General features: G+C 47.4%; 1 protein-coding gene across 4 annotated transcripts in view; it reads left to right on the plus strand.

Annotated features, from left to right (window-relative positions):
• Window positions 1-6,454, plus strand: part of SNUPN (snurportin 1) — a 29,461-nt gene extending 23,007 nt beyond the window's left edge. For all 4 annotated transcript variants that reach the window (XM_010381894.2, XM_030931702.1, XM_030931700.1 and 1 more), the window contains exons 8-9: window positions 3,343-3,423; window positions 5,856-6,454. In XM_010381894.2, the coding sequence (XP_010380196.1) occupies window positions 3,343-3,423; window positions 5,856-6,179 (405 nt within the window). In that variant the 3' untranslated portion in view covers window positions 6,180-6,454. The remainder of the gene's footprint in view (window positions 1-3,342; window positions 3,424-5,855) is intronic.
• The last annotated feature ends 4,216 nt before the right edge of the window (window positions 6,455-10,670 follow it).

Raw genomic sequence — 10,670 nt, forward strand, 5'->3', positions numbered from 1 at the left:
GCATCAGCAGCACCTGGAGGCCTGGTAAAACTTAGACTCCTAGTCCTCACTCCCAGGGTTTCTGATTCAGTAGGTCTAGGGTAGGATCTGAGAATATGCATTTCTAACAAGTTCTCTGGTGGTACTACTACAGCTGGTTTGGCACCCACACTTCAAGAACCACTGCTCTTGTATCTGAGCAGAGATTGCCTTCCTCTATTCAGCGCCTTCATTTTATAGATGAGAATATAGGCTCAGAGAGGGGACTGCCTTCCTCAAGGTCTTACAGTCCAGTGTGATCACCCAGGCATCTTGCTATCTACTCAGTGATTTAAATATGTGACAGCTACTTTCAGGGCATTTTATTAGCCCTGCAGATTGGTATTTGCTTGGATTGCTTACAAAAAATGTTAAAGACAAGGGCTGGACGCGGTGGCTCACGCCTGTAATCCCAGCACTTTGGGAGGCCGAGGCAGGTGGGTCATTTGAGGTCAGGAATTCGAGACCAGTCTGACCCACATGGCAAAACCCTGTCTCTACTAAATACAAAAACAATTAGCCAGGTGTAGTGGTGCATGCCTGTAATCCCAGCTACTTGGGAGGCTGAGGCAGGAGAACCACTTGAACCCAGGAGGCAGAGGTTGCAGTGAGCCAAGATTGCGCCACTGTACTCCAGCCTGGGCAACAGAGCGAGACTCCATCTCAGGGGAAAAAAAAAATGTTAAAGGGAATTAGACAACCAGTTATAGGAGAATAAATATGATCAGTACTTTCAGTGATGTTATTATCATATAGGTCCTGGAGGAACATGCATTGAGGAATGGGAAGGCTGCTCTCTCTAAGACACTCGTTTAAGTGCTATATGTATATTATCTCATTGAATCCACACAGCAACCCTATGAAGTAGATATGTGCTGTTATTATCCCATTTTACAGATGGGAAGATAGAAGTATATGGAGGTTACATGATTGGCAGACTGAAATTCAAACCCAAGGAATCTGACTTTAGAGTTTGTTGTTCTAATCACTTTGTTATGCTGCTTCAGTCTAAAAACCCTTGCAGGTGTGAAAAGGATTTCACTAGCCCTTTATTAGTGGTAGCTGTCATGAGGCCAAGAGAATAACACACAACCTTTCAACCTAGTATAATACGGTGGTTCTCAGTTCTGACTGTATGTTAAAATCAATTGGAGAGCTTTTTTTTTTTTTTTTGAGACAGTCTCGCTCTGTTGCCCAGGCTGGAGTGCAGTGGCGCAATCTCGGCTCACTGCAAGCTCTGCCTCCCGGGTTCACACCATTCTCCTGCCTCAGCCTCCTGAGTAACTGGGACTACAGGCGCCCACCAACACGCCTTTTTGTATTTTCTAAGCTAATTTTTTGTATTTTCAGTAGAGACGGGGTTTCACTCTGTTAGCCAGGATGGTCTCGTTCTCCTGACCTCGTGATCCGCCTGCCTTGGCCTCCCAAAGTGCTGGGATTACAGGCGTGATCTACCCCGCCGGGCCCACTAGAGAGCTTTTAAAAAAAATACCTGGGCCAGGCACAGTGGCTCACATCTGTAATTCCAGCACTTTGGGTGGCCAAGGCAGGTGGAGTGCCTGAGCTCAGTAGTTCCAGACCAGCCTGGGCAACATGGTAAAACCCCATCTCTACAAAAGAAATACAAGCAAAAAAAATTAGCCAGGCATGGTGACATGTGCCTATAATCCCAGCACTTTGGGAGGCTGAGGTAGGTGGATTGCTTGAGCCCAGGAGTTTGAGACCAGCCTGGGCAACACAGCAGAACCCCATCTCTACAAAAAAATACAAAAACAGATTAGGCATGGTGGCGTGCACCTATAGAGTCCCAGCTGTTTGAGAGGCTGAGGTGGGAGGATCACTTGAGCCCAAGAGGTTGAAGCTGTAGTGAGCTGTGATTGTGCCACTGTACTCCAGCCTGGGTGAAAGAGTGCAGCCCTGTCTCAAAAAAAATAAAAAACAAAAAAACAAAAACCTGGATCCCACCCCAGACCAGTTCAGTCAGAATCACAGGGTAGGGTCTGGGCATCAGTAATTTTTTTTTTTTTGAGACAGAGTCTTGCTCTGTTGCCCAGGTTGGAGTGCAGTGGCACAGTCTCAGCTCACTGCAACCTCCACCTCCCAGGTTCAAGCGATTCTTCTGCCTCAGCCTCCCAAGTAGCTGGGACTATGTGTGTGCGCCACCATGCCTGGCAAATTTTTATATTTTTAGTAGAGATGGGGGTTTCACCATATTAGTCAGGCTGGTCTCGAACTCCTGACCTCATGGTCTGCCCTCCTTGGCCTCCCAAAGTGCTGGGATTATAGGTGTGAGCCACCACACCTGGCCAGCATCAGTAATTTTTTTTTTTTTTTTTTAAGAGACGGAGTCTCTGTCGCTCAGGTTGGAGTACAGTGGCGCCATCTCGGCTCACTGCAAGCTCTGCCTCCCAGGTTCACGCCATTTTCCTGCCTCAGCCTCCCGAGTATCAGTAATTTTTAAAAGCTCCCCAGATGATTCTTGTGGATTAAAGAAGGTTGAGGCTGGGTACAGTGGCTCATGCCTATAATCCCAACATACTGGGAAACTGAGGTGGGAGAATCCTTGAGCCCAGGAATTTGAGGATGCGGTGAGCTGTGATTGTGCCAATGCTCTCCAGCGTGGGTGACAGAGTGAGATCTCGTCTCTAAAACAAAAAAGGGGGGAAGATTGGGAACCATGACCTAGTAGTTAAGAGAGTAAGTAGAGGGGAATTGGTAGAGAAGGATGAGACTGAAAACTTTTCTTCTTTGTTTTTTTGTTTTGGCGTGGTTTAGTTTGGTTTGGTTTGGTTTTTGAGACAGGATCTGGCTCTGTCACTCAGGCTGGAGTGCAGTGGCGCGATCTCAGCTTACTGCAGCCTTGACCTCAGGCTCAAGCGATCCTCCTACTTCAGCAGCCTCCCAAGTAGCTGGGACTACAGATTTTTCTTCTTTGACAGAGATTTTCTTTTCTTTTTGCTTTTTTTGAGATGGTGTCTTGCTCTGTTGCCCAGTCTGGAGTGCAGTGGCATGATCACAGCTCACCACAACCTCCCCCTCCCGGGTTTAAGCTATTTTCCTGCCTCAGCCTCCCAAGTAGCTGGGACTACAGGCACATGCCACTATGCCTGGCTAATTTTTGTATTTTTAGTAGAGATGGGGTTTCACCATGCTGGCCAGGCTGGTCTTGAGCTCTTGACCTCAGGTGATCCGCCTGCGTCTGCCTCCCAAAGTGCTGGGATTACAGGTGTGAGCCACTATGCCCGGCCTGACAGAGATTTTCAATTGCTTGGGCCAATATCATTTATAACGTGTACTAATTCCTTGTTCTAATTTCTATTTCAGTTTAAATTTGTGGGGCTAAAGAATTTCCCTTGCACTCCCGAAAGCCTGTGTGATGTGCTGTCTATGGATTTCCCTTTTGAGGTAACGAAACCATTGTCTTTATTGCCTTGACATGATAATAGGCTGCGGAGAGACTTAGTTACACAAAGTCTTAAAATATTCCTTGATTGTGCTGTGTCAAAGCATCAGAAAGGGACTGAAAGCTGATTCTGGAGAAAGGATGTACTTGCTGCCCTTCAGAGCCTGAGCTCCACCCCTGCTGGATAAGTCAGAATGCTGGCACTGGAAGGGCCAGTGGACAGCTCGTCCAACTCCCTCATCTTACAGATGGAGACACTGAGGCCCAGACAGGAGCAAGACTCCCATGCCTAGATCCTTCTTGTGTGCCTCTTCCTACTGCAAACTGAGACCCAGGTCCCTGGTTTGACTGTCGTGACTGCTTATAAAGTGAAAGGGCTTCTGTGACTGAATGACCCCAACAAATGTCCAGACCCCCTAATCCTTTCATCACCAAGGAAGATGGCCCCTGGGGACGGGAGCACTTGCTGAGCAGGCACATGAATCAGGTGACTACCTCATTCCAGTTTGCTCAGGACTCGCCCTGTTTTAGCACTGAAAGTCTCACAGCAGCCGGGCATGGTGGCTCACGCCTATAATCCCAGCACTTGGGAAGGCCGAGGCCGGTGGATCACTTGAGGTCAGGAGTTCAAGACCAGCCTGGCCAACATGGCAAAACCCCATTTCTGCTAAAAATACAAAAATTAACTGGGCATATTGGCACATGCCTGTAGTCCCAGCTACTTGGGAGGCTGAGGCAGGAGAATCGCTTGAACCCGGGAGGCAGGGAGGCAGGGAGGCAGGTTGCAGTGAGCCAAGATTGAGCCACTGTACTCCAGCCTGGGCAACAGTGCAAGACTCTGTCTCACAAAAAAAAAAAAAAAAAAAAAAGTCTCACAGCCCCAGAGGCTCCCAAGTCCTCGACAGTCTTGTCAGCCTCAGAACCTGCAGTTACCTTCTCTAGGCTCAACAAGCACATTTTCCTTTGCCCATCATTCCTTTAAAAATTCTGCCTTAGCTAGGCACAGTGGCTCACACGTGTAATCCCAGCACTTTGGTGGATCACCTGAGGTCAGGAGTTCAAGACCAGCCTCGTCAACATGGTGAAACCCCATCTCTACTAACATAACAATACAAAAATTACCCAGGTGTGATGGCACATGCCTGTAGTCCCAGCTACTTGGGAGGTTGAGGGAGGAGAATCTCTTGAACCCGGAGGCGGAGGTTGCACTGAGCTGAGATCGCACCACTGCACTCCACTCCAGCCTGGGCAACAAGAGTGAAACTCCGTCTCAAAACAAATTAGAAAAAAACAAAAACTGCCTAGTCACTGCAAGCATTTGCTTGAACTGGATTTAATTTTGTATAAGGATCACAGCTTCCCGAATGAGGAAATGGCAAAGGCTGAGTTGCCAGCATTTCTGGGAGTCAATTAAGAAGGTGGTAAGAATACCATCTTTATTTATAACCCTTATGCCCCAGTGACAATAAATGCTTTTTAGAGATGAGTCACTGAATCATAGAAAATAAAATGTGGAGGAGGTCTTCCCGTTGAGAAAAACTGTTTCCCAGAACATGGCTCACAAACAATTTAGGGGGAGGTTTAGGCAACCAGCGGTAGCCAGGGGAGCAGGGCATCTGGACAGCCTGTTTTCCCTGTACACAGCAGTCTGCTGCCTCCAAAGGGCCTGTCCAGTTCCTCTGCTTTTCATTCCATGCACAGAGCTCATCCAATGCAACACAGACCCCTAAGTGGTGGAAAGTCCATGGAATCTAGGGACAGAAGACCAGAGTTCAAGTTGAATTCCTGCTTCCTACTCACTGTGTGTTTTAAGGAGGTCCTCAGAACTCCCTGAGTATCAGCAGCCCCCTCTCTCAGACACCGTCATGGGTAAGATAGTGAAATAGTGGGCAGGAAAGCACTCTGTAAACAGGAAAGTGCTATTTATGTTTTTCTTTTCTTTTCTTTTTCTTTTTTTGAGACAGCGTCTTACTCTGTCACCGGGCTGGAGTGCAGTGGTGCAGTCTCAACTCACTGCATCCTCTGCCTACTGGGTTCAGGTGCCTCAGCCACCTGAGTAGCTGGAATTACAGGCATATGCCACCATGCCTGGCTATTTTTTTGTATTTTTAGTAGAAATGAGGTCTTACCATGTTGCCTAGGCTGGTCTCAAACTCCTGAGCTCAAGCAATCTGCCTGCCTCAGCCTCTAGAGTGCTGGGATTATAAGCATGAGCCACCACGCTCAGCCAATGTTTTTATTTTCTCAAATTTAGTTTTCTAGGCCATTTCTTTATTTAGAGAAAGTGCATGTGTGAGAAGCTGGGACTCTTTCCTCTTTCAGTGACCCAGAAAAAGGAGTTGGACCACAAGAGCTGCCCTTGTGTGTATAGGCTCTCCTGGAAACATGTGGCCCCAGAAGTCATTTTGATCCTGAATTTCCTCCCATCTTATAGGTAGATGGACTTCTCTTCTACCATAAGCAGACCCACTACAGCCCCGGAAGCACTCCCTTGGTGGGCTGGCTGCGTCCCTACATGGTGTCAGATGTCCTTGGTGTAGCTGTGCCAGCTGGCCCACTGACCACCAAGCCAGACTATGCTGGGCACCAGCTCCAGCAGATTATGGAGCACAAAAAGAGCCAGAAGGAAGGCATGAAGGAGAAACTTACACACACGGCCTCTGAAAATGGGCACTATGAGTTGGAGCACCTGTCTACTCCCAAGTTGAAGAGTTCTCCCCATAGCCCAGAACACCCTGGAAGCCTCATGGAGAATTAAAGAGGGAAGCCTCCTTAACGAGCCACAGGATGGTACCCGGCCCCAAAAGGAATCCTGGGGAGGAGGACAGTGACAACAGGTGACTTCATTCTTTAGAGTGAACTTTCCAAAGCCAGTCTGGCTGGAAACCGCTTATCTATAATCTGAAATGCTGGCTCAAACAGTTATGGGGAGATTCCCAGATTGGGTAGCATTCAGATTGATTTGAGCAGCTCCTACTGTGATAAGTGTATCCCAGATCCACAATGTAAATATATGTGATTTGTAAGAAAGAACTGGTTTGTGGTTCTTAAGCTTTAGATAGCCATGAATCTCCCCTTCCGACCCCAGTCCTCTGGGCTACTTCAACCATGGCTGTTCAAGTCTTGGCCCGTTTCACTCTTTTTAGACTCAAAGATTCTGCTGAGTTTCCAGTTGCTGCTGCTGAAAGGTTTTACCAGGAACTGCAATTCTGGGTATTTGAATATGTTCCCTCTTCTGAGAAGACAAGTGTGATTTTCTTTGGTTTAGACATTGCCAGAGATAAAATGCAAATGGAGTTCATTCACTCCTTCAGCAAACATTTGTGCCTACCAGGAGATAAGCCTTGTCCTAGGCCCCTGCCGAGTAGAGGGTTTATGGAGGTGGACAGGACTTAGTCCCTGCCCTTGAGGAGCTCACACTCCCATGAGAAAATAAGCCCACCAGGACAGTTTGGGAGAAGATACTGGAGAGAGATAGGAGGCTTTAGTTTTTGTGTAATGGATGAAGGGAGCTAAGAAAAAACTTTGAGCAGGCAAGGTCCCTTGAGATTTGTAAACTGGAGCTCTTTGGCAGCTGTGAGAATGGAAGATTGTGTTGGAAACTAACTAATTAGTTTCTGCCTTGTGTTCAGGAAATGGATCCCACTTCCTGTGGCTTCAGTCGGCTCCCACATTGCTTCCCATCTTTCTAGGACTCTGTCATGGATGCAAGTACTTCACCATTCCCTCCAGCAGCACTAGTGTCCTGTGGACAAATTTTCACAGGGGTCCAGGTCAGCTCTTGTCTGACATGCAGTGGTCCCTTTGTGTTGATTAGTTCTGGGAACAGATTTGGGCAGAGGTAGTAGTTATTTGGAGCCTGATTACACAACTTCAGTACATCCAGTGGAACTAGTCTCAGTGTCGGCTCTTAGAGAGCTGCTCAAGCTGACCTTGTAAAATTGGAGAAGGAAGATTCCTGCCTCCCACCCTCATCCATTGATGATCCTGGCTGCAGATTCAAGCATTTGCCTATATCAATAAGCTCTTTCCTGAATTTAGGTCAATTCTGCAATAGGAACATTGTGTTCCTCTTGCCAAGCAGCATGTTGTAGGTGCCTAGACATTTAGTCTCTGTTTGATAATTTTCTGAGCACTCTAGTCTGTGCTGTCAGCAGCCAACCGTATCAGTTCAGGAGCTGTTCATGCTAGTGTCAATAGTGACTTGGCCACGCCGTATTCAGAAATAATCAGGTCTGGAAGGACTGCTTCCCCAAAGGGCGCACTCTGGAGGCAGTGGCATGAATCAAAGGATATATCAGCCAAAATTATCAACAAACACAACTGGAATTTTTTTTTTTTGAGACAGAGTCTTGCTCTGTTGCCCAGGCTGGAGTGCAGTGGCACAATCTCTGCTCACTGCAACCTCCTCCTCCCTGATTCAAACGATTCTCCTGCCTCACCCTCCTGAGTAGCTGGGATTACAGGCACCTGCCACCTCGCCTGGGTAATTTGTATTTTTAGTAGAGGTGGGGTTTCACCATGTTGACCAGGCTGGTCTCGAACTCCTGACCTCATGATTCACCCTCTTCAGCCTCCCAAAGCGCTGGGATTACAGGCATGAGCCACTGCACCCAACCCACATCTTGATATTTTTGAATGGTAGCTTGAAGGACCTATCTCAGAGTGCCCCTTACATTTTTAACTGAGGAGCCAGTATTATCTATTGGTCATTGAATAGCAGTGTGTCCCCTGGTCATATTTCTCTCACTCTCTGTGTGTCTTTTTTGTTGTTAATGTAGAGATAGAGTCTCACTATGTTGCCCAGGCTGGTCTTGAACTCCTGGGCTGAGTGATTCTCCTTTGCCCTCCCAAAGCACTAGCATTTCAGGTATGAGCCACCACACCTGGCCACCTGTTTTTGTTGTTGTTGTTGTCGTTGTTTGTTTTTGAGATAGGATCTTGCTGTGTCACCCTGGCTGAAGTGCAGTGGTGTGAACACAGCTCACTGCAGCCTTGACATTCTGGGTTCAAATGATCCTCCTACCTCAGCTTCCTGAGTAGCTGGGACTACAGGTACACACCACCATGCCAGGTTGATTTCTTTCTTTTTTTTTTTTGTAGTTTCTGTAGAGATGGGCTTTTGCCATGTTGCCTAGGCTCTACCTGGTCATATTTCTTTTTTTTTTTTTTTTGAGATAGAGTCTCACTCTGTCGCCCAGGCTGGAGTGCAGTGGCATGATCTCAACTCACAGGAACCTCTGCCTCCTGGGTTCAAGCAATTCTTCTGCCTCAGCCTCCTGAGTAGCTGGGATTACAGGCATGTGCCACCATACCTGGCTAATTTTTGTATTTTGAGTAGAGACGGGGTTTCTTCATGTTGGTCAGGCTGGTCTCGAACTCCTGACCTCGTGATCTGCCCACTTTGGCCTCCCAAAGTGCTGGGATTACAGGCATGAGCCACGGCACCTGGCCTCCACCTGGTCATATTTCTTTAGGGATTATCAAACCACCTTTTGCCACCTGTTTTAAAGATGGTTGTGTTGGCTAGGCATGGTGGCTCATGCCTGTAATCCTAGCACTTTGAGAGGCTAAGGTGGGCAGATCACTTGAGCTCAGGAGTTTGAGACTAGCTTGGGCAACATGGCAAAACCTTGTCTCTAAAAAAAATACGAAAATTAGCCAGGCATGGTGGCTAACGCCTGTAATCTCAACTACTTGAGAGGCTGAAGCAGGAGGATCACTGGGAGGTCAAGGCTGCAGTGAGCTATTATTGCACCACTGTACTCCAATGTGAGCAACAGGGTGAGCCCCTGTCTCAAAAAAGGAAAAAAAAAAAGATGGTTGTGTTATAGGTTGCTATGACTGCATATTAGTTTTCTAGCCAACCCTCTAAACAGCACCCAGTTTCTTTTTGTTGTTATTGTTTGTTTATTTCTTTTTCTTTTTTTTTTTTTGAGACAGAGCTTCACTCTTGTTTTCCAGGCATGGAGTGCAATGGTGCAGTCTTGGCTCACCACAACCTCTGCCTCCTGGGTTCAAGTGATTCTCCTGCCTCAGCCTCCCGAGTACCTGGGATTATAGGCACATGCCACCACGCCCGGCTAATTTTGTATTTTTAGTAGAGACGGGGTTTCTCCATGTTGGTCAGGCTGGTCTCGAACTCCTGGCCTCAGGTGATCCACCTGCCTTGGCCTCCCAAAGTGCTGGGACTACAGGCGTGAGCCACTGCGCCCAGCCCCAAGTTTCTTTTTATTGTGGAGTCATCTTCCCATGCAATATATTTGAGTGGTGCTATAGTCTGGGAAAACTACCTTCCCTTAGTCAAGTGTCAGGTTCATAACTCAAGACGGGCCAATCACATTCTCCTCCCACCTCAGCTCCCAAGTAGCTGGGACTACAGCCAGCATGCCTGGCTATTTTTGTATTTTTTGTAGAGACGAGGTTTTGCCATGTTGCCCGGACTGGTCTTGAACTCCTGGGCTCAAGTGATCCACCCATCTTGGCTTTCCAGAGTGCTGGGATTATAGGCATGAGCCATGACACCCGGTCTCTAACTGATACTATTGCCATGGCCTACCTTGCTTGCCTTGGCAGGAGGGCCAGCTTGGCATGAGTTAGCAAAGAGCCACTATTTGAGATCACCTATTTTATCTCAAGTACTGCTGGAACCCATGCACCTAGAAAAGACCAGAGTTTTCAACCAGTAGATCCAGAATAAGTAGTCTTATTGAATCAAAGGATATATCAGCCAAAATTATCAACAAGCACAACTTGATATTTTGAATGGTAGCTTGAAGGACCTATCTCAGAGTGCCCCTTACATTTTTAACTGAGGAGCCAGTATTATCTATTGATCATTGAATAGCAGTGTGTCCCTGGTCATATTTCTCTCACTCTCTCTCTTTTTTTGTTGTTACAAAAACTGCCAGCTCTTACAGTGATTATAATATTTTACCACACCTATGTATTTACAATCTTTTTTTTTTTTTTTGAGATGGAGTCTCACTCTATCGCCCAGGCTGGAGTGCAGTGGCCAGATCTCAGCTCACTGCAAGCTCCGCCTCTTGGGTTCACGCCATTCTCCTGCCTCAGCCTCCTGAGTAGCTGGGACCACAGGCGCGCGCCACCTTGCCTGGCTAGTTTTTTGTATGTTGTTTTAGTAGAGACGGGGTTTCACCATGTTAGCCAGGATGGTCTCGATCTCCTGACCTTGTGATCCGCCCGTCTCGGCCTCCCAAAGTGCTGGGATTACAGGCGTGAGCCACCA

This window comes from Rhinopithecus roxellana, chromosome 5, assembly GCF_007565055.1.
Source record: "Rhinopithecus roxellana isolate Shanxi Qingling chromosome 5, ASM756505v1, whole genome shotgun sequence".
Taxonomy (NCBI): Eukaryota; Metazoa; Chordata; class Mammalia; order Primates; family Cercopithecidae; genus Rhinopithecus; species Rhinopithecus roxellana.